This window comes from Neolamprologus brichardi, chromosome 22, assembly GCF_056152115.1.
Source record: "Neolamprologus brichardi isolate AB-2024 chromosome 22, ASM5615211v1, whole genome shotgun sequence".
Classification (NCBI taxonomy): Eukaryota; Metazoa; Chordata; class Actinopteri; order Cichliformes; family Cichlidae; genus Neolamprologus; species Neolamprologus brichardi.
This window is the reverse complement of record NC_142124.1, coordinates 6,791,543-6,816,505: the sequence shown is the minus strand read 5'-3', so window position 1 is coordinate 6,816,505 and position 24,963 is coordinate 6,791,543. Positions and strand designations below refer to the sequence as shown.

The 24,963-nt window shown below is 41.3% G+C and overlaps 1 protein-coding gene across 2 annotated transcripts in view; it reads right to left on the bottom strand.

The window, feature by feature from the left end:
- The window catches only part of pvrl2l (PVR cell adhesion molecule related 2 like), a 378,297-nt gene that overhangs the window by 191,632 nt on the left and 161,702 nt on the right, over window positions 1-24,963 (bottom strand). For both annotated transcript variants that reach the window (XM_006794448.3, XM_006794447.3), the window contains exons 4-6: window positions 18,163-18,456; window positions 14,782-14,899; window positions 13,737-13,885 (exon numbers count right to left, since the gene is read on the bottom strand). In XM_006794448.3, the coding sequence (XP_006794511.2) occupies window positions 13,737-13,885; window positions 14,782-14,899; window positions 18,163-18,456 (561 nt within the window). The remainder of the gene's footprint in view (window positions 1-13,736; window positions 13,886-14,781; window positions 14,900-18,162; window positions 18,457-24,963) is intronic.

The following is a 24,963-nucleotide window of genomic DNA, read 5'->3' as shown; positions in this document are numbered from 1 at the left end:
TCGAAGGCTGCTCGAAATGCGGCCCTCAAATGCGTCCTTCATTTCCCTGAATTTTAAGGACGTGGTGGTGTAGACTTCGTGGCCCAACATATCCCAGAATGCATAGCGCGGCGGTGGGTGTGGATAATTTTGCCGAAAGAAAACGGCGGATGAGGGGCGCCCGAAGAGTAAACTTTAAGTAAGTACTGAATATTATGTCACTTATTTATGTGCAAATGTTTAATAACGAAGAACATTAAAACATTACTGTTGGCCACATGTCGGCAAAGTCATGTGACATTAGTGACGTTTGTACTAACTTGGTTTTAAAGCCTTTACTTTAAAATATACGCCGTTCAATAGCTGAGCTTAATCTTACAGAGAATGATCAAAGCTCATGTAGAAACAAACAAACAAATGAACAAAAGATTTTCTCCTTCATTTCTGTCAAACAAAGCTGTATGAAACGTTTCCAGCTGTTAGTATCATGGTTGCTAGGCAACCTGGGCGGTGCGACGGAGGCTAGACCTTCCCATTTCACAAGCCTCGCACTTCCGGCCTTAGCGGTCTTTGAGTACGCGGCCCTTGTGGACCGTTAAGCCTGCGTACTTTAAGGCTGCAGACCCTGAATTGGGATACAGCCAATGTTGGATAACACCTCCCACCCACTCCATGACATGCTGGTCAGTCACAGGAGCTCGTTCAGTGAGAGACTGAGATTACCGAAAAGCACCACTGAACGACACAGGAAATCTTTCCTGCCTGTGGCCATCTCCCTGTACAACGCATCCACTTAACACACTGTTATACTGCTACAACTACACGTTTCTTTTTCAACTATTTATTAATAAGTGACTTTATGTATATATATATATTTGTATATATTGTACTATTCTTAGTTAGCATATTGTCTGTCTTGTTAATGGTTTTTTTTCATAATGGAGCACTGTAACAAAAAAATAATTTCCCCCAGGGATCAATAAAGTATTCTGATTCTGATTAGCCCAACATCTTTCTGAAAAAGTTAAAACGACAAATTACACCAATACAACGTTTCATGGGATAGCCTCCTTTGAGTCCTAAGGTCATTGTGGCTCTACAAAAGTCTACCATTGATCGCCGAAACTCTATGAACAGGAGATACGACGATTTTACACCAGTGTTCAATTATTACAAACTTCGCAGTAACCTTTTCCACTGATCGCCGTGAGTCAGTCACACAAAAAGCTCTAGTCACAGACAACAAATATGTAGCAGTGGAAATTCACAGTTTCACAGTCTCTTGTTCTTGGAGCCCCCACACTGGTGGTGGTAATCTGTTGTCTGGAAGGTCATCCTGCTACGAGACAGAGAAACAGACTAAAGTTACAGCTGTCGGGTGCCCAGTGATACAGAGGTGAGATATAAACCTCCCCCCAACTCAAATCTCTCTATGTGAAAGACTTCTCACCCCTGTCCTAGGCTTATGTGTGTGTGTTTGTGTATTCCCTCCAGGTATGTGTGTGATAAGCCATAGCCTGAAGGCCTTCTCCTCAGCTCTTATCTCCCTGACAGACGTTACCCTTGCATGGCCGCGGCCCCAGCAGTCACTCCGAGGGCGCAAAAGCAGGGTTCTCTCTCAGCTTTCTGGAAGTTTTTATCAGATCTTTTTGGCTTTGTTTCTGATTGTCCAGGAAAATAACACACACACACACACACACACATATATATATATTTTTTTTTTTTGGGGGGGGGGAAATTGAGCTCAACTGTAAAATGATTTCAGTGGAAATGAAACTCATCTAGATTAAATGACTCCCCGTGTTACTGCCAAGATTCATCTGAGGTGTTAGAAAAACACAAGTGATAGGAGATCAGTAATTACCAAGTCTGAAAGTCACAGTGAAATCATAAATGAATTTTCACATCATAGACATTAATTATACTTGATCACGTCGAGGAAATGAACAAACTGCGCTTTGTTGTTGTATTTAAACCTTTTATCCATCTTGCTTTTGCTTAAAAATCAAACAATTTAACTTCTCTTGAGCAAAACTAAATTTGTTCATACATCACAATGACTCTCAGCTGTCCAACGACCTGGCAGAAAAGATCAGTCACTTTTAAAGACTTTCTGTTTCTGTTCTGCTTTTTCTTGCTGCCTTGTAACATGTTTTTATTTTATTTAAAGCACTTTAGGACAAGTGCGATCTTCTCGTTAATGCTTCTCTAACATCATATTTTTTGTTCTCGGTGTTATTATTTTAGGCACGTCTTGCTTTGGGAGACACATTTCTTAATAGACACACGCAGACATACCACGCTGTCTTGCAGTGGAGCTCCGACAGCTCTGTTTGTTTTTTTTCTTGCAATTTTGACAGAACCAGTGATAAATCACAGCTGTACGCTTTGAAGCAGACAGGCCAGTCGCAGACAGGTCGTGATAATAATAAGGTAAAAACAAAGAAACTGCAAGGTGCACAAATTTCCACAAACTACTTGGAGAAGAAACGACACCAAGCTAAATCATCCAATAGGGAAATCTCTCTGAAGCTTCGAGACTAAATAAAGCAAGGAAAGGATTTTCTTACAAAATAGTATATGTATTTAATCACTGAATACTGCCACACGTCTCCATCTCAGTCACTCAGTTTTCCAGCTTTGTAAAGCAGTAGGCAATTATCTAGTCCGAGCACAAACCACAACTGAACTTTTCATCCACACCTCCCACATCTACAAGATGTTCTCTTGGAAGGAGTGTTGTTCTTTTCAACGCTATAGTTTTATACCCTCGGGTGCAAATTAAGGGAAACTGAATCAGCTTAATCAAGGAATGAAGATCAGATAAGATCTTACTAGAAGTCTAAACAGGCGGCCTTTCTCTGTCTGTTACTGCAGCAAGACATCAGCTGTACAGGAGGCCCCAAAGAGCTGGAAAGACAGTTTAAGGGTTTAAGTCTTTGCTTTTTGTGAGGATGAATTCAGTCTGTACAGAGATGCTCCTCTGTACAGTTACGAGAGCCTCAGATACATGTGGCACTAAAGACAGAGGCTAAAGTTTGGGCATTAACCTTCCACTTTTCTCTCTTCTGAAATAGTTAAATAATTAATCAACAGACTGATCAGCAACAAATTATTGGAAATCGGACTTCCTTCTACCACCTGCTGCTGGATCAGAGACTTCCTCTCAGACCGTATGCAGAGAGTTAGAGTGGGGCCTCATCTTTCCTCAGCCCTCAGCCTCGACACCGGCTCTCCACAAGGCTGTGTACTGAGTCCCCTACTGTACACTCTGTACACACATGACTGTGTTAGTTCCCACCCAGACAACACAGTCATCAAGTTTGCAGATGATACCACCGTGGTGGGGCTCATCTCAGGGGGAGATGAGACGGCGTACAGAGCTGAAGTTCAGAGGCTGTCAGATTGGTGTGTCGATAACAACCTGGACCTTAATACCACCAAGACAAAAGAACTGGTAGTTGATTTCAGAAGGAGGAAGTCCGAGCTGCAGCCTGTCAGCATCAACGGGGAGTGCGTGGAAAGTTTCAAGTTTCTGGGTGTGCACATAGACACAGACCTCCAATGGAGCTCTAACACCTCTGCGGTCTTAAAGAAGGCCCAACAGCGTCTCCACTTTCTGAGAATCCTCAGAAAAATGGACCCGAAGAAGGAGCTGCTGACCGTCTTCAACCGCTGCTCCATTGAAAGTGTGCTGACGTATTGCATCGGTGTGTGGTTCTCCAGCTGCACCACAGCACACAGAAAGGCACTCCAGAGGGTCATCAATATGGCCCAAAAAATCATTGGACATCCTCTTCTCTCCCTGAAGGACCTGTACAGCACTCGCTGTCTCAAGAGGGCACGCAGCATCCTACGGGACGGTACACACCCAGGACACCGGGTGTTTAAGCTGCTGCCGTCCGGCAGGAGGTTCAGGCTGCTGAGGTCCCGAACAAATAGACTCAAGGACAGCTTTTACAACAGGGCAATAGCCCTGATCAATGCAAATAGCTGACCTGACTGGCTACCTCCCTGGACTTTTTTAGGGGGGAGGTAACAATGTTTAAAACAATAACAATATTTATATTTATAATAATTAATGTGCAATAATAACAGTGTGCAATACAAATACACTTATTCTCCTTTTTTATTACCAAGTTATAATACTGTGTTGTGTTGTTTGTGTTGCGTTGTGATGTGTCATATCGTGTCGTGTTGTGTTATATGTAGTGCCGACGTAGGACAGTTTTCCAATTTCATTGTACTACTGTACTATGTATGACTGTGCAATGACAATAAAGAGTTATCTTATCTTATTGGCAACTTCGATAGTCAGTTCATCTGATGAGGTTTATTTCACTGTGCCTGCCTCGTCTTATTATTCAGTGAGCTGATTGCGTCAGGCACCTTTTTAGTGGAGGCATCCCATAATGACGTTCTGAGGGCATTAGTTTAAAATCAGAACAAAGAGGCTGTTGCAGGTCAGCAACAATGGACTAGGCTTCCCTCAAATGGACACTTATCTAATGAGGTTTGTTGCCAACTAATGATTGTTCTGAAAATCCTGTGGAGGTTGTTCCATTTTGATGCAATCAGCTTCCTAACATGACCTGTGGCTCTATGTCATATTTAAAAAACAACAACAATGGTGATAAAACATACCCAAGAATGGTTGCCATATCAACAATGGTTTTACCAGATAAACATGATTAATGAAAGATGAAAATCTCTAAGCCAACGAGAGTGTCCTGGAGTTACCCCCATATTTATTAGCTGCTGGAATAAAATGTGTGTCCTCATTGTTAAAAAGGCTGAAGAGCCACAAATAAAGTCCTTGTCTGAGCATCTTCCTTTCTTCGTGTTTCCTGTTATCTTTGTGAATGATGATGATGATGATGTGAATAAAACCAAGCTATCTGAAGTCTCGTTGGCCGCTGAGACTCATGGAAAAGAAAATGTTCAGTATTTTCTTCTTCATTTTCTATTTAATACTACATTTTTACAGGGAGAACAGCACAGTAATTTTGCAGTGCGATGCATCGCAGCATTTAAGGCGCTAATTTCCAAGGTCGAATAGAAGGACCTTTAAATCATTCTAAAAAGATGTACGACTTTTTTTCCAGGCTGTTGTTGAGATTAATGCAACATTTGCACAGTACTCATCTTTAATATAAAACACTTCATTACAACAATTCCTTTGCTTAACCTGAACCTAATCTTTGAATGTGCGATTCAAACCTATGTGTGATTCATTTAGCTCGTGCAGAGGTTAACCCAGGCTTTATGTCATAGAGAGTTGGTGCCAGCATTTTCCCCTATGGCTAGATCGTCTGATTACTTTATGCACAGAGCGCCGCGGTCCAATTTGTCTGTGTGTGCATGTGTAAAACATTGTTGTGTATGCGATGTGTCTGCACGGTGAGTGTGTATCTTTCCAGTAGACGGCTATCTCACTTGCTGCAGGCGATCCAGGAAATGCTTCTCCACTGGTCCACTCAGATGTGACTGTGTGTAGAAATGTGTATAAGGGTGTGAATATGAGTGTGTGTGTGTGTGCTGAACAGCAACAACCGCCCCCAGCCCACTGCCAGCTGGACTCCCCCATGAAAGGGCTTTTTTGTATGGGGGGGTGTGGGAGGTGGAGTGATGGGCTGAGGGATAGAGGACAGAGGGGGTCACAGCCTCCTGCCAGCTCCCTCTTTCAGACTGGACCAGAAGCCATCAGAGTCCTAGGAGGACTTTCCTGCCGCTCTCCTCCTGCTGTTACCTCCGTTTGTACCTCCCCGTCACAGCGTCCTCGCCCCAAACACTTGCCTCTATCTCGGTTTCGAGCCCTTCTGCAATCATGCTGTCTTTATTCTACTGCCCACCCCAACTCATACCCCCGCCCCCAAGCCAATCTCTTTTTTTTTTTCCTGCCAATACCGTCTCCCACTCTCCTCTCTGGGCACGGTGCACTGGGCAGATCCAGCTGGCGCAGTGGCAACCAAGCAAGCCATGCATAGCTGGCATCATGTGCGTGTTGACGGATGGGACGCAGGGTGGGGCTGGAGTGTGCGTGTTTAGTTGTGTGTATCAGTCTCTGCGGATATTGGGCGGGGGGGATGGCTCTACACACTTGACTCTCATCAGCGAAAAACAAAAATCTCGAGCTGTATGACAGTAACATTTATTCCTGAGAGCTTAAGATGGATGAGAGGGAAATGGGCCAGGAGGGTGTGTGCTGTGTGTGGGTGTCCGTGTTTACTACGGCTCTCAAAATGCCTCCAAGTAGTTCAAGCTCTTCTTTCAACTCGTCTTGACCCCCCTTCTTTCCTTCCTTCCTTTCTCCAACCCCTTTTCCCTTTGCCTCACTTCCCTTTCCCCATCATTGTGGCCTTTCTTATACAGTCCATCCAGACTGCATTTAAAACATGAACCTATCCTATCCAGGCTCATAAAGTAGCATCCTATCAGCGAGAGGTCCCTTTCACATTTCACAAGGGACTATAGTATACAAAATGACAAAAAAATAGCATCATTTCGGAATAAGTAACTATCGAGAGCTGAGTTCTTAAAGTGAGAGGTAGTTTAACGTCACAATCAGAAGAAATGCAGGTTTAAATCACTTCAAAATTTCCTTCACTTTCCCAGAATCGAGTCGATCTTTTATATACCAGCCAATTCTACCACAACACATTCTCCTCTCCATCCTTCTCCAAGCAACAGAGGCTGTGGGACATCACGACACGTGACGGCTGCTTGACGGCAGCAGAAACGCGAGACAGCATGATGCTTTCATCTACCATTTAGCAGAACAGAGAAAAGATGTTAACAGTTCTCAGCGGGGAAATTAGCAGGGCGTTATGAGCCCGTGCACACAGAGTGCCTGGGATATTAACTGTTACATTATGGGAAGCTGGGGTCTTCCATGCCAAACGGTTTACAACTCATGCTGAGAGACTGGAACTGGCTTCTGCCACAAGTGGCAAGTGGTGAATTTGTAATAATAGAGCACAAGCTGCAGAACGACAATCAGGATCGCTCTGATTTAATAATTTAAAATACACGACGCCTAATAAATTCAGCAACAGTCAGTGAAACCTCTACTATAGAAGTGCTGTAGAAGTTCTTTAAATATAGCTATACATATAATCAGCTTGGAGTCACAATGTGAAGTTATCTGTATAGCACAGTTTAGCTATATCACAACATACCAAACCACAATTTAATTCATTACGGCTCCAGCCTCCACTGCATTCGATAACTGCGCTGACCTTTGACACGGCCAACCTCGTCGGCGAAAGGGTCACTTGTAACGATCTCCTTCCTCGACTAAACCTGTAGCCTGAGCTGAACTAATTGGCTCAATCAATGCACGTTGATACGGGTCGCTAGAGAGAAATCACAATTTAATGCCAAAAATGTCACAGCGCAAGGTGTAATTGTCGAATGATTGGACGAGTTTTACTGTGAAGCTGTATAAAACGAAAGGCAAAAAGGATCACCGAGGTTTGTGTTTTTCATAAATACCGACGGTATAAAAAGGAACATCACTCCAACATATAATTAAGGTGAATATCACACTGTTGCATGATTTCCCTACTGAAAACCACGCGTTGCACATAAAAATGAAAGCAGCGGAAGTTAAATCGCTTGATTCAAACCAAGGGCGTAGATTTGGCATGGATGGAAGGGACACGGCCCCACCAATAATTTGATCTCTTCGAGTAAAGAAAAACAAAACCGATAGAAGGAAAAGAAAAACGATCTGTCGACGTCTCAATCACCCAGCGGTGCAGAAAGAGTTAAATTACGTTCTCTACTGGAGTCCTACGTCATATGACAAATATGGCCAATGTGATTGGCTGAGCCTTTCAGGGAGCTCTGTTTAGTTTTAACAGCGGCAAACCTGCGCTGCCAGGAGGAGAGGAGGACGGCAGCAACAAGGAAGAAACTGGATATAAGAGAGCGTTTCAAAAAAACCTGTAAGTCACTTAAAGCCAAGTTCACTCATAAAATGTGTCCGTCACAATAACGTTACAGGCTATGCTAGGCTTTGGCCCACATCAGTCTAAAATTGTATGCAACCATGAATAACGTGTTTTGTAAACTAACTGCACAACAGGCAGCACTATTAGTTATCTCAGTCTCAGAGCAGCATTTCTAATTTTGATTGAAACTGTGAGAGAAAACGGCAGCCTCGAGCAAGCCAGGATAATAGTTTACAGAGGAAGTTAAAATTATATGTCTAACGTTAAAATGTTGGTGACACAATAATTTTGTCCTAGTGGCACTGACATATTCATGGGTTAATTTTTAAGACAAAATATCATGAGGTAGTCATGATTTTGCAAATATTCCACCTTGTAGTGCAGTTTGCACAAATTGTTTTAAAAATGCACTCAAACATTACTGATGTGACTCATCAGCAACGTTTGTATAGTGCGCCTAAAATGTTGCGTAATTTTGCTGAGAGATCTTTTACTTTGTGGTGATCTTAGACAAGTAGTTTTATGGATAAAAACCACCAGGTCATTCAGTGTTCCCTTAGTGCTAATGTATAAGACATGTTGGTGTATTATAACTGAAGTAATGTTGTTAAGTCCTTAAAGTCATATTCTTTTATTGTCATGACTGTATTTGAAGCTATTTTTATTTTTGTATGATACCTGATTTATATGGAATATGGCTGAAGTAAACTAAAGCTTAAAATACTTTTTTAATAGTAGCATTATATAATTCACATATAAAACTATGAATTGTAATATTAAAGGGTTTAAAAGCATGCAGAATAGCATATGTAGGCAAGTATATTTCTCCTTTTTTTTTTTTTAAGCAAAGACGAAAAGGAAGGAAAAAAAGAAACAGTGCAGGGTTCGGTGGTTGAATCATCCGTCCCCACCAATGCCAAAACCAAATCTACGCCCTTGATTCGAACCATATCAGACTGACAGTATCATGTTTTGCTCATAGCATGATTAATTAGCTCACTAGAGTCAGTGGTTCAACTCTCGGTGTGCGCTTTCATTAGCCACTCACGTGTCGGTGAATCGGTCGTTGAGCCGAATGTATGATGATGATTTTCACAAAGGTGAATCACACGATCCGTTCCTGTTGTAATTCACTACCAGTGGCAGACTGGCCATCTGGAGTGCTGCGAGTTTTCCCAGTAGGGTTCTTTTCGAATTGGGCCAATGCAAAAGAACAGAAATTGAAATGTTCACTGGGCTGTGGATCTGATGACAGGCCTGGTGGAGTGAAGAAGACTCATTACAGTTCATGATTCACCTGCTTTCACCACAAATAAGAGCTTATTTGATGTCATTTACAGTGCCAATATTCATAAATGCCACAGTGTCTTGAAGGGGCGAAGATTTAATCATAAATGACTTTTATATTTATATAAAGTATTATAAGCATAGAAAGATCACTGCACATGCTCGTGCCTGATGGTATGTTGTTGTCAGGATTAGTGTCGTGGATGAGAGAAGGAGGATCCAAATGCTGGACTCACAGGTAGGTAGGTGAAGGTTGGTGTTTATTGTTGACGAAGTGAACAAACAGAACAGGAGTAGGAAAGGGCTGGCTGGCTGGACGACTGACTGAATGAATGAATGAATGAATGAATGAATGAATGAAGGACTGATTGACTGAAAGACTGAATGGCTAGCTGACTGAACGCAGGCGGAAACGACAACATAACATCAATGACACGACCGTGAACGAGTGGAAACAGAGGACTTAAATACACAGACTGATGAGGATGATAACGAGAGACCGGTGTGTACACAGCTGAACACAATCTGGCTAATAACACAAGAGACGAGCTGACACAGGAAAAAGCAGGAAGTGAGAACATTGATGTGGCAACATAACCTAAACGTGACAAAACTGAAAACACTGGGTCACCGACCCAGGAACCCTGACACTTTGGCTGTTCTCTGTCAAATTTTATCAACATGTTGTTGAGTTTTACTTCAGTTGTATAATTCCTCACAAGCATTCAAGTTGCAGAAAAGGGATGAGAGCTAAGCAGTCAAACAAAGAGATGTTTTTTCTGAGCGCTGGACTCAAATTCTATAAGTAAACATTGCAAAAATGAGAGATTAAGTCGCTTTGTTACTTTATATCATCGAGCTGTTTTGCTGCTGTGGAAAACAAGCAAACCCTGAAACACCAAGGACACATTTAACCATCACAAAGTCTGGGCTTAAAACTGTCCGTTCACAGGGTGCTGGATGATCTGGCTTCGTTTTCTAATTCAATAAATAAAATGTATTAAATAAGTTCGACCTTTCTTAAATGCCTTATACACTTACATAATGTAATCAAAGCTTTCAGAAGTAAACACTCTTCCCCAGATAAGCTATGGCAGTTTTATCATTTATTTGCTTTATCAGATAAATGTTATTGTTGATAACAGGTCTTCCTCTGTATCATTCTGTCACACTGTAGAAGCTAGACAGGTAGAAAACCTCCAGCAGAGGTTAAGGCTTTAGTTTTGGTTTATCAGTGACTGTGATTGCAATTCTAATTCAGTCCTTAATTTAGGTGATTTAACCTTGATTGGACAGCCGAAGTCATTTATGGGGTTTTAATGAGATGGTCTAACTCAGAAGCGCAGGACATTTTTCCCTTTCATTGCCAGCTCCTATTGATTATTGTCCAGCAGTTGTAAAGAACGACAAATGAAATGGATTTCAAAGATTTATGTCTGATGCCTGAAAATTCTTGAGCTGATATGTTGGACTATCGTGGAAACAATGGAATGCGCATTACAAAAAAAGGGAATTTTCCACGGTGTTTAACCCTTTAAAGCCGGTCGGAGCAGGCACGCTCCATTTTGCGTAACTATTTTTAAATCCTTGTAGCACTGCAACCACGTAAGCTAGCACAATAATTTTTTTTGCATATGAAACCGGAGGAGTTGTACTTACATCTTATGCCATCAGCTTGTCCTAAGTCACAGTTTCCTTCCACATATAGCTTTGCAAAAACTGCATAAAAAGCACTTGCAGCAACAAAAACATAATATTCCAGAAACACGCTTTGCCGATCCGATCAGCTGTTCATAACACTTCCTACGTACATCAGCGTGAACTATCGCATGTCCGCCATGACCTGCCCGAAACTGGAAGTGACGTCATTTTGTGGAAATGTAGTTTTTTACCATCAGGGCCTCATGAGCCTATACTGGTGTTTTTAAATGTTATGTTTGACTTTATGACTTTCTGTGTCGTTTCTGGGATGCTTAGGACTCATATTGCACTGCTGGAAATAGTTTATTTTGATGCATATGCTGCTTTTTTGCAAATTTGCATTATAATAATATTTATTTTCGTTTTTCCTGCAGAATATGAAAATTGGTGTATTTCAAAAATAAAACTATGAAGACACTTAAAATAAATTTCCTGTGGTGGGAAACTATTTTGTGCAACTTTTTTGTATTTACAGTTTTGAGGGATAAGCCTCTTAAATTTCTCTAACTAGAAATATATGTTAAAAAAACAAAAACAATTTTCAATTTTTTTGTCGTTTATTGCACTTTTTTGCAATTTATGTAATTACTATGCACTTAATGCATACATATTATTAAAAATTTAGGCTGTAATGGTTGTATTGATGTATATCAACTTGAAATGTTCCCAAAAATGACACTACAGCATGTAAAAATATAATATAAGCTCTGGCGGACTTGGTTCTATGGTAGGTCTTAAAGGGTTAAGGACACTTTGGCTGTTCTCTGTCAAATTTTATCAAGACGTTGTTGAGTTTTACTTCAGTTGTATAATTCATCACAAGCATTCAAGTTGCAGAAAAGGGATGAGAACTAAGCAGTCAAACAAAAAGCCTTTTTTCTGAGCGCTGGACTCAAATTCTATAAGTAAACATTCCAAAAATGAGAGATTACGTCGCTTTGTTACTTTATATCATCGAGCTGTTTTGCCGCTGTGGAAAACAGGCAAACCCTGAAACACCAAGGACACATTTAACCATCACAAAGTCTGGGCTTGATGTCAGTTACTTAGAAAGATGAAACATTTGTCCTCAAAGAGTTTAAAGTGTGTGCGGATAGCGTGAAGGTTTTACTTGTGTCTGTAAAGGATTTTAGAGCGTTAACTCTTATTTTATGTGTATTATGCGTGTGTGTGTGCTAGTAGGGGGAAAGTATACCCTCCGTGATACTTTGAGTCAGTCTCAATGCTATGCTTCGAGCAAGAACAGTAGCAGCTTAGCCACTTCTGAACCTCCCACACTCCCAGCGCACCGTCTGGCTACAAAGAATCTTTTTTTCTCAGAGGAAACAATTCAAATCTCCTTCTCCGATTTCCCACGGATTTTCTAAATGTAGTTTTCGCACTCTCTTTTGGCAAGAGTGTATGATTTTTTTTTCTTTATGTTTTCTTTGCCTTTGTTGTAAAGCTCCACATGGTGATTATGCTAACAAATCCTTCTAAAAAAAAACGTGGAAGGAAGAAATAAAAACATTTTGACCAGTCAAGCAGTCAGTGTGGAGTGCAACACTGTGGAAACACACACACACACACATGATTAAAATGACACTAACAAGATTTGAGGCCTGCCTGCTGACGTGCAATGAGGCATTTCAGCATGCAGACTTGTTCCTGGGTTTGTGTTTGCGTGCTTGTGAGTTTAGAGGTGTGTGCATGTGTGTAGGATTCGTATATTGAAGCATCAGAAGGCCGGGGGGGGGGGGGGGGGGGGGGGAAGAAACCGTGACCGAAAGTCGTGGCAACAGTGACCAAATCATCTCACTGGTAAATGTCAAAAGTCAAGACCCAGCAGAAAGATCAAGACTGCATGCAGACACAACCATTATACTGTTACCAGAAGGAGAAATTCAAAGGTGAAAGAGGAAAGAAAATGTGAACAACTCAGTTCCCTTGTTTAGTAAGTGTTAGTCAAAAAAAATGCAATGAAAGGAAAAGGTAAGAAAAAACTAAACAAAGAAAGAAAAAACAAGAAGAAAAGCAAACCTGGGCAAACTGGCTCACACCAACTTGAACCCCTTGAAAGAATCTGGAAATCGTCCAACAATCCCAGCACCGCTGCATCCACTGCAGGGCCAAAACTCTCGTAGAAGGGCCTATCATACACCACAATTCACTTTGAATTTGCATCCAGCAGAGCTACAGATTCCCGCTGCAGTGTAGCCGTGCAAAGTTCAGTTTCAAGAGAGTGCTTTCGATCGGAGGTTATAAACACCGGCCCTCGTCTTGCATTTTGGCCCTGCTGTGGGGAAAGTGTCAATCAAAGGTCTCCGCTGTGCCTCGCTAAAATTTGGCCAGTGAGGAGGAAAACATTTTTAAAAAAAAACAATCCGATGTAAAGACTGAGAGAGATCAGCATCCCTGCAGCTCTCAGATCAGCTCTGATCCCAGAATGTGTGCATGTGTGAGAGAGAAAATTATGTTTCTGTGCATGCATGTCTGCAAGTGTATCCATCCACCGGAAGAGGCGTGTGAGACTATATGTGCATGCATGTGTGCACTGGGACAATGTGGAATATTGTCAGGGAACTAGCATGGCTCAGAGTGTGTGTGTGTGTGTGTGTGTGTGAGTGTATGTGTGTGCAAGCAGTGATCGCATGCTGTTTGCTGTATTCCTGTTGGGTGTGATGGAGTATTGTGTTGGGTCACCAGTGTGTATTCATCATATTGACTGGTAAATATACATTGATTTCCATTTCATTTGTGCAAACGTCCACACATATACGGCGTGTGTGCTTGTTTGTGTGTGTGTGTGTGCTGTCACTGTGTTAATAGACTCACCAATGACAACAGTGGTGATTTGGTTCCTGCTGGATCCGAGCCTATTCTTGACCTCGCAGATGAAGGTGGTGTTGACAGCATCATCCACCTTCCTCACGGTCAGCTTGTTGCCTTCCACCACCACTGTTTCTGGCAAAGGACCAGAAGCCCTGTTGATGGGGAAAAGATGAGAAGGAAGGCGAAGCAGGGAGGACATAAAAGTGAGGTCGTGAGTACAGGTTTTTTGGCGAGATCGCAAAGGATCAGAGCAGAGAGGTATGGAACAAAGTAATGAAGAAGTAATGCAGGAGAGGTAAGTCATCGTGTAAATCAGGGATAACAAGAAAAGACGAGACGAGACGGCGGGGACGAAAATGAAGCAGTGACGAGGTCATGTATTTGGAGAAATTGGATAAATAACATGAGGGGGGGAAATTGAAAAGACAAAATCATGAAAGAAAGAAGGAGAATAAAGGAAAAGACAGAAAATGTGGTTTGAGGAACATGGTTTGTTGCTGCAATATTCAAAGATGGCAGTAATGTGTGAAAAATCATGCGAACAGCCATTCTGTCTCCCTGCTCAATATTCATAAAGAGAAAGCGAGCCATCTGTCCATCAGAACGACATTTTTCCTTTTCTTTTTTAAAAAACACAAATGCATTTGAATGTCTACTTAAAAAAAATCTTTTGCCAAAGCATGGCAAAGAAACATCCTCTGCCAAGGCCAGTGCCCCAGTTTTGTGATTTTAATGAAAAAGTTCCAGATCTGTACATAATTTAGTGGGTTTTTCCTTTGCCCGTATTCTTCCTCTCGGAGAAGTTTCTGTGTAATGTTGCTGATAAACAACCAGGCAAACAGGCCTTCAAAAAACCCCACCTGTCTTATACACCTTTGCCCTTAATTAGCATTACAGCAAAAAAGAAGATTGTCAGGCACATTTCTGCAGGGATTACAACTAAAACCCAATTTACAAGAAGGTTAGGAGTAAAATGTAAATAAAAGCAGAAGGCAATAAGACAAAAAAAGCATCCCAGATATCCTGATGGATTAAGTGTGACTCTTACGCAGTCCAGGTGATCGTTGTGGGCTCGGGGTTGGCGTTAGCCAGGCAGACCAGCGTGGCATCAGAACGGCCGACGTACCAGTTGTGGTCGTATCCCTCAATGGACACAGAGGGTAGATCTGAAACACAGAAAAGAGTCAAAATAACTTTGGATTTAATCATTTAAATTACAGAAAAAATGTTGGAAAATAGCAACAGCTCTAAAGTCTTGCATCAGTTTCATGCTCTCAAACAAACAAAAGTTGAGATTTAATCCTCGTGTATCCAGAGGGCATTAAAAAAAAACAAAAAACAAGGTAATCTTAGCACAAAGAAGGCTGTGTGTTTGTGGAAATTTCAAAAAAGCAAAAAAGCCTTCCTTGTGGCTTTCTTTCCCTACAGGTTTGAAAAAGAAAAGCAAGTGAGAGGACTATAGGTGTGAGGAGAGGACAGTGTGTAAGAAGCGAGAGTAAGAAGAAGCAGGACAGGATGGTAAGTGTGTGGTGTGATGTGTGTGTTCCTCCTAGAGTGCGCTGACCTATAAAAGCTGATCTGAGTTACACAGCAGACAGGAGACATGATCCTTCACACCATCACTAAACTAACACATACACAGCGAGGAATCACGCTGTGTGAGCATGCCTGCTGCAGGTCTCCTGTCTCTGCGAGCACCAATTTTAAGTACAAGGACATGTTTTTCCACTCCTCGCTAAAGGCCACTTCTACTTGAAGGTTACTTTGAATTAAGTTTAAGTTGGGATTTCAAACAGATGAATGAGTGTCCCCTCAAAATATGTGCATGACATGCACACACACAAAGTACACACAAACAGGGCACGATGGAAAAAGTTCCTCGACTCCATAAAAAGCATAAACCTTGTTTGATGAAATTTGACCTCTATTTCCTGAACTGAATAAGCGGAAGAAACACTGATGGATCCCCTTCAACAGAGTGCTCCTGCTTATTTAGGTCGCCTGAAAGTTTTGTTGCGACCACTTGTACAAACCCATCAGCTGAAAGTGTCCCATGTAACCAAGGCAACCCCTAAACCTGAATATCATTTCAGCCGGAGGATTAAGTTACCGGTAGCCAAACCTGGGAAGTAAAGTCAGTGAAAAGTGACAATTAGGGATGCAGCGATACCGATACTGGTATCGGGTATCGGGACCGATACTGTAAAATGTGGCATCGGTTAACTCGTAAAAGTTAACCGATACCATGAACCGATACCAACTTATTTCATTAATCAGAGGGTGGCTTGTCATTTTTGTTGTAGTTTTTTAGATTGGCCACTAGGGGGACATCCTGCGCTAAACAGGCACAGGGTTAGACGAGTGAGACTGGCGGCTCCAGATAAAAAAAAGAGAAACTGGAGGCTGCTATAGCTAGGCTAAACAAAATGTCAGCAGTGTGGACCGGAACAGCCAACTTTAACTCGGGTTTTGGAAAAGCGATGAAAAATGTCAAGAGAAAATCCACGGGCAGTTAAAATAACAGAGGCTCTGACTCATTTTATCGCTCTGGATTTTTCACTTGAAATTTTTTTTGTGGTCATTTTTATTAAGATTTTATTTTTTATCGGCAGAGAATAAAATAAAACCTGTCTTCCAATTCATTGCATTTGTGTGTGTGTGTGTGTGTGTGGTAGAAGTATCGGTTTTTGTACTCAGTATCGGCAAGTACTCAGATCCAAGTATCGGTATCGTATCGGTTTGAAAAAATTGGTATCGTTGCATCCCTAGTGACAATTGCTATTTGAACCCAACACTTTTTTTTTTTATCAGTAGTAATCTTCAAAACTTTATGCAGACATAATAAATGCTATGATAAAAAAATCACAGACACTTGCAAGTGATCAGTACAGGACTTCCTCAAATATACATATCTGGAGGCGTTTTTGCTTTTTATTTAAGAAAATGCATCTTGTAGATACTAAATCTGGGCACGTGCATACAGTACATACTGAGATGTGCACTTCTTGAAAGGTCGTTAAGATAATTTAAAAGCTTGACTTGCAGCCATATCACTGTGAATGTCACAGAACAGTCAGGGGTCTTGTCCTCGTAAGACAAGTGCATGTAAGAACAACATTTTTCTCAACAACATTCGACATGCACGCTTTGATTGTGTGTGCATGCCACCTAACATTTAGAGATTATAAAACCAAGCCGAAAGAAGACAATCTGTTCCATCTTTGCAGTAACCGGCAGCAAGGTCACACCGTTGAGACGATGCTGGAGGCATCCCTAAATCTCTTGAAAGCCACGCTGAACCTGTGTAATATTTTAATCCCATGCAAATTAGAATGGAATTTAATGGATTCATTTAAAGCAATGTGTGTGTGTGTGTGCTTATTTGTGTGCAAAATGTGTGTTTGTGATTTCTGTCTATGCACCTGAGGGCCAAAAGACCTAAAAGGACAAATTAATGAAAATTCTTTGGGGGCATTTTCTTCATCTTACTTCTTAATCGCTCTCTCTAAAGTTTGGGTTTACTGCAGATTGAACATTCTGAGTTTTTATACGCATCTGCTTCATCTGTCCTCATATTACATGTAATTAAAGATTTCTAAGTGCATGCATTTGTCATAATCTGCTGATAAATGAACAACTAAGGAGAACCAGCAATGAACGCAGAGCCCATTAAGGGTGCTACAATTAATAGTGCACAAAATCCTGCAGTTTTATAGCTAATCAGCAAAGGATTACACTCCAAAATAGGATATAAGCAACAGGCTGCTGGATGCGTTAGTTGCTAACCAAGGATCTTGTGGTACAGTTAGACATACCGAGTAAACCAACCTTGGCTGAGTTTGCTTTTGGCTGGTTTTAAGCTCATTACCTCAGTTATTCAGCGAAGAGTTCCAGCAGTGGGCTGCAACACTGCAATTTAATAAATTCCAAGTACACAAATACTGTCAGCGAAAACTTGTCCTAGTTAGATCATGATGTGCATTCACGAGGCAGTTCATTTGCACCACTATCCCAAACGTGTTGTCACATATTCTGCAGGTTTGCTATACTATTTTGATAATGGGAATGTAAGATATAGCAAAATACTCTTATTTGTTTATTTTCCCTAGAAAATTACTGTTGAGTCAACTTTATTTCAATTGCAATTTTTCCCCTTGTTGTTCCCACCAGTGGGATTCAATTCAAGTAACACTGCATTACAGAAACAGTATATAATGCCTCTCAGTTAGTGGTAAAGTACTTGCAAGTGACTGTGAAAGTTAAGGGCTCCAGGTTCTTTGAAAAGCACTGATCTGTGTCTCAAATTGCATGCACTTTCAAGTTATTTAAAACTTTAGTTGGTCTTGTGATCATTGGAATAAAGTACCCTTTTAGGGAATACAATTCTAAGTGCTTTGTTCAAGAGTGTATATGTGTGTGTCTTCCTTACACTCCACAGAAAGCTTGATTGGGTAAACCCAAGGCTGCTTCTGTGTCTTCTGGTGGACTCTGCAGATCACTTCCCTGCCGTTGTCTGCCGGTGTAGGGACCAGCCGATACTCGCTGCGTACCGTCACCGTGCCGTCTGGCCCGCTCGTGGTGCTGGTCGAATGATTGCCTCCCACTGGCGCCAACCACTCGATCGTGGCTGCTGGTTTGGCGTCCGCTGCCTCACACCGGGCTACCACCACCGACTTGGTGCCAGCTTGGACAGTCACACCATTGGCCGAATTCTTGGGCTTGGCTGGGGGGATGATAGATAAGAAAGACAAGGGGGGGGAGTTAAGTAGGAGAGTCCAAGACAGAAGGCACGGAGAGGGAAGCAGAGAGAAAAGAAAAGTGGGAGTGCAGGGAGAAAGATAAAAGAAGGGCGGTGAATGGAAAGGGACATCAAACAAGAGGCCCAGGGAGAGAAGAAGAGGGAGGAGGGCAGGGAAAGCATAAGAGGAGGAGGTGGTTCAGTTTGTTGTGCATATATACTGTGGTGGCATCCTACTGTGGCTGTAATGAAATACCGAGAGAAGCAGGAGGCCCTCTGGTGTGACTCTGGGCCAGTCCACTTCATAGGGACAGAAAGAGGAAACACACATAGATCCGTAAAACCGCATACACCAGCCAATGCAAGCGTTTTAAAAAATCATAATGTTTATACCATGATATGATATGAAAACCGTGTGAAAATGGTCAATTTTATTTGGATAAAACAGTCAGTTTTGAGTTACTGTCACCAAAAATTGCTTTGCTGGTAATTCCCAATTGAATTGAAGCCGAAATCATACCAGTAGTTTCAACAGCAAAATGCACAAAATTGCTTTCCATCTTTGTAATGTTAGGTTTGTCAAACTGTATAGAACTCCTAGAAAGTGCCAATTTTCTATGAAAACGTCCTCCCCTTCTTCGAACAAACTGCTACTCTATCAATCCATCAGCAAATGTCACCGAATTCCATTATTTTGTGATGTCAAGTCTTGAAATTTCCTTGTTGTGTTACACCCACTCACCTCAAACATGCATCATTTTGCACTGCACAATATGATTTCATAAATTCCCCCCCAAACGCCTTTAAATCTGTTTTATGTGTCTGTAGGCTATGCAGAGAGACAGTAATGGACATGCTGAAATTGAAAGATTTTTCATATCAAGAAAAAGTGAGGCAGTTACCAAAAACAGCGTATCGCCTTCTGATTCACTGAGGCTTCTGTTTTGTCTGTACTCGTAGGTGGATTTCTTTTCATTAAATGGCTCAAGAAAGAAGTCCTTCACTCTGAGGACAGACAAAATCTTTATCTCTGCTGCAGCTATACTCGAAATTTTAAAAAGTTCCATTTGGTGCCTTAATGTTATAAATAACCAAATATCCATGAGAATAAAAATACAAGGTACTATTAACTTGCAAAACAAACTTTCGCCTTTCCAACAGTGGTAAATGCTTTCCATTAATACTTAATTTAAATTTTTTAATGCACCCATTAAAGGTGTTAATTTCAGAGCCTGCTAAGACCAGCACTTAAAATAATAACAAAGTTGTATAAATTCACGTCATACTGTGATTTGTTCACAGGTATAAAGTGCAGGACAATGTTTCACAATAAATTCAGCTCCTATGATAATAATAATAATAATGGATTGGATTTATATAGCGCTTTTCAAGACACCCAAAGCGCTTTACAATACCACTATTCATTCACTCTCACATTCACACACTGGTGGAGGCAAGCTACGGTTATAGCCACAGCTGCCCTGGGGCAGACTGACAGAAGCGAGGCTGCCATATCGCGCCATCGGCCCCTCTGGCCAACACCAGTAGGTGTTAGGTGAAGTGTCTTGCCCAAGGACACAACGACCCAGGGATCGAACCGGCGACCTTCCGGTTACAGATACGCTTCCCAACCCCCTGAGCCACGGTCGCCCGTGTCTATGAAATGTATGTAATGACAGCGAGCAGTCTGACGGCGCTGACCTTAAAAAGAAATTACATAGTAAGTCATCGTAACCGGCTATTTTTTCCCCACTTGCTTTATTTCATGTTCTTTCTCAAAGTTTAAACTTTGGGTGTAAAGTAAGAATCTAGAACGCACAACATCAGTGGTTGAACAGTTCGATATTTGTCCTCCTTTTCTGCCTCTTTACAAATTAGTTTGAAATGTAATCGCGGTTATTACATTAAACTTGCTGTGAATAAATATGCCTTCAATGAAGATGTCAGTTTTATTCGTTTCTAGTCCACCAGAATCCTCTGAGGTTTTAACCAGAAACTGTCATTATCACTGACAAGGGAACATGTCCACCTAAATCATGGAGAGCATTCTGGACATGCTGTGCTCCATGTAAATACCAGATTGGCTGTCACTTCCCAACTATCCTGTGCACATTTGCGGTGCTGGAGCATAACCAGCAGATTCTGGCAAACCCACTACCTTTGTTTCTGTTTTTGCTTTCGTTAACCTCATTTTTTTTCTTCTTTAATTCTGCTCAATGCCTCACTTACATATGGATAGACAACACTGCTTCAGTCAAAATGTTCACGACGAGTGTTACATTAAAATAGCACAGAGCAGCCAAAGAAATGTGTAGTGGGCTACTGTCCAAGTACTCATGAAACCTCGCAGTGTGGATACTGTGAGGAGGATTGCATCTAATGTGCATTTCTTTCAATTTTGAAATAAATCCCCTCAAATTAAAGCATTTTGTGTAGCATCCAGCATCTTAAATGGAATTTGGTGAACCACCAGTCTTGAAGAACAAAAACAGATGTGTTTGCAGTTTAAACTATAGAATAAACATATGTATCTGGAATCATTTATGGACAAATGCTTCCACTAGCAGCTGAACACAGAAGCATTGTTGTTTCCATTTACTTACTCATTAGAGACAAACTGGAAAAGAGCAGCTGTGACTCACTCGATACTCTTGGTTACAAGGTACAGTATCTGCTGGCTATGCTTGCAGTGCCCACTTCAACCTCAAGGACCACGTATTTTGAAAAAAAATGAATGAACTCACTTTCTTTAAACGAGCCTGTCAATCACTGCTAATTAGACATCATTATCTTGCTGCTGCCTCGGGGCATTTCCACGATTTTTTAAATGGGTGCCAAAAGGGGAGACCATGAACATGCTCATGTGCAGCCTTGTGTGTTGTTACAGATTTATTATGTGAAAAGTTCTGTTGCACGAGATTTTAAACATAATTCCGTGTTGGATAATTGTTTTGCAAAGTGTTTAGACTTTTAACTTAATTAAAACTTAAGTACTTAAGCAGCTTAATAATGCACAGTATAATTAATATATATTTAAACTATCCAAAGTAAATGTAGTCAGTGTGCAGAATGACACTTTCCAGATTCATGTACATTATATTATTGTATCATAATATGGATTTATTGATCTGTTATGTTGCAGTTGTTGATGATTTTAATTACCTACATATATTAATGGAGTTCATCTGCAGAAAAATCGAAAGTGCAATAATTGCATCTGAAATAAAAACAAAGTAAAAGCTGAAAGCAGGGTAACAAAAAAAGATTTAACTCAATGACAAGTACATTAAACCTCAGTAAAGGACATGAGTAACTGAACTGTTGCATTCCTTCTGGTCCCATCCAGGCTCTCATAACGATGGTGGGGATTCTCAGATTAACATTACTCCAGTCCAGTGGCTTTGTCGAGGGCCGCCGAGGGAAGCCAATTAGATTTGGTCAGGGGGCACTGGGGGCATGGAACACTCCCTGCCTCCCTTTCGGACTGCCTTTGTGTCGTAAGGCCTGTATCACATCTTTGACAAGAACACGGTTGTGTGACGTTATAACTTTCTTTCTCCTCTACGCTTCTGTTCTAGCTGCTCACTGATGATTGACTGAGGCCAGCTCTCTCTGTCTATCATCCTTAGCATCTAATCCAGTTTCACCTCCCTCCTTATGTTCCAGCCCTTAAAGTCAGTCATAACAACATAATTACACATCAAGGCTCCATGCTACTACGCAGATTGGTACTTGTTTCAAGCGTAGATAGCTCAATTATCTGGAGTTTTTTTTTATGGTAGACAGATAGACGCTCATTTAGATTCTTCTTCTTATATTTCTCTACTCTTATTAAGACACTTTGTAGTCTTAATCGTCATACAGATGAGCAGTGTTGGGGAGTAACGGAATACATGTACCGCCGTGTCGTATTTAAAATACAAAATATGAGTAACTGTATTCCGTTACAGTTACCGTTTAAAAAGGTGGTATTTAGAATGTGGCAGCGTTACGGTTGCCATGGTTACAGGGTTACGCTCTCTCTCTCTGCGTGTTTCCTGGGTGAGAGAGCGCCTTTTGTTGTTGTTGTGCTAAGCTAATAGCCAGAATGCTACAGGTATAGCTCTAAAGAATGTAGCATCATAGGCAGTGTAGTCCGTGCTGCAGGGAGAATGGACTGCCATACACGTTATGTGTCTGTGAGCGAGGGAGGGAGAAAAAGGAAAAGTACGAGCTGTCATCGAGCAAAACGGGAGCTGGAAGCATGTAAATATAATAATAACCACTGCAGCCAAGAAGAGTGCCTGACGAGCCCAGTTGTAAGTAAGCTATTAAGACTCGACTGTACACCGTGTTCGTGTTTTCCTCCAAAAACAATAAGTTCTGTTGGAGCAGCCTTTCAACGCCTCTCTCTGTCTCTCGCTAGCAAAGTTGACCCAGACAACAAAGTAAAGCTATTTTTCGGCTACTAGCCCGACACAGACCCGACGTATTAGCCAGAGGTCCCTTTACTACGGTTCGGAGCCGCGGACCTTCAGTAACAGTAATAAATCACAGCAATAGTACATTCATGTAGTTGTAAACAGCATGATAATATATTAAGTAATCCAAAGTATTCAGAATACGTTACTCTCATTGAGTAACGTAACGGAATACGTTACAGAATACATTTTGGGGCATGTATTCTGTATTCTGTAATGGAATACATTTTATAAGTAACCTTCCCAACACTGCAGATGAGTCTGTTAGCTTTGACAGATTTATTTTAATTGACTTCAAATTTAATAACAAGATTAGCATCACATATTACATACTTGCACATTGTTTTCTGAAACCTTAAAATCATATAGAAGAAGAAACAAAGGAAAAGAAAAAAAGAGCAGAGATAAAGTGAGACAAGAGAGGTGAGGGAGAAACTGGAGGAAACAGAAGCCAAAAGAGGAGTCACAATTGACAGAAAGAGACTGACCGTGCAGAGAGTAAAGCAGGATGGCAGAAAGGGGTTCGGATTGATCTAGCAGCTTAAACGAGTCAGGAGTATCCGTCCCTGATGTGTTTCGTGACACTGCATTCAATTGAGCCTGTTGCTACTCCTCACATCGGTCTGAGGCGAGTACAGAGCAATTAGAAGGCAAGCGGGAAGCCATGCTAACAGAGTTAACAAACGCTGCAGCCCCAACATCCATCCTTATCACAGACCTCCGAACACGTCACCACCCCCCGGCGGTAATATCAAAAGGCTGAATGTCGGAAATTGACAGGGAGAACGAGAAAAATGCATTAAAGTAATGTTTCCAAACACAGTTAACTGCATGAGGTGTTTGGTTTATAAAACCAAGCACTCAGAAAGAAATGTGTTCAAAAGGTGAACGCATCATACTCCCCACATGCTTCGTTTTAAGTGTTCCAATTGCATTTTAATGAGTGTTTTGACCAAAGATTTTGGTAATTATAACAAAAGCATTGCAGTTAAAAACTTTTCTAAACTCTCCCAAAGCAGCAAATTTATTTGCCCTCTAGAAACCATTAGATTTCAGAGCAACACATTTCCAGAAGAGACCATTTTCTCGCCTTCCTTTATATAAAGATTTGTTGAGAAGCCGTCACTGTACCGATGGAGATTCTCATCACTGTTCGGCAGGGATGACACCTACCCCAACTTGAACCCATGACTTCTCTAAGATTGTCTCTTCACAGAAGAAGGCTGCCACTGGAAGGTTGCCAGACTGAATCATAAACACGACGGGGCTATCTGCCAAACTCGAAGATTTGAGAGTGTGAAGCCAACTGTTGCTGAATTAAGGTGGCATTCGGGTAAGACAGCTGACATCTGTCATAGTGGCAGAGCTTGTGTTGAAACCAACCAAGCACCAGAAAGCAAATTAGTGAAGCCAAGTACTGACCTATATTACTGCTTATATTTGGAGATTGAAGATTCCACCATAGAAACATACGTATGGAACCATAACAGTTTGATTATGAGAGTAATATTCAAATTGTGTAGATCAGATTAGAAGTGGTTTTATGTACGTAGTTTATACTTCATACATCTTTAAAACCACGATTATGGATCCTGTCATAATCTAATTCTCTAAAAACTTTCAGAAGTTCACGTATGAAAATTACTATATCCAATCTTCATATTTGACAACAGTAGACAGCACTATAATAGTTCCTAATGGCTCAGTCACACCACAGTAAAAGCAGGAGTAGGAAAAACAGGTGGTTGCCACATGACTTAAAACTTTCCTTTTTGCTAAAGCATATAGTTAGGGCTGGACCAGGTGACCCTGAATCCTCCCTTAGTTATGCTGCAATAGACATAGGCTGCTGGGGGATTCCCATGATGCATTGAGTTTTTCCTTTCCAGTCACCTTTCTCACTCTTGAATCATATCTGTTATTAATCTCTGTCTCTCTTCCACAGCATGTCTTTATTCTGTCTTCCTTCTCTCACCCCAACCGGTCGCAGCAGATGGCCGCCCCTCCCTGAGCCTGGTTCTGCCGGAGGTTT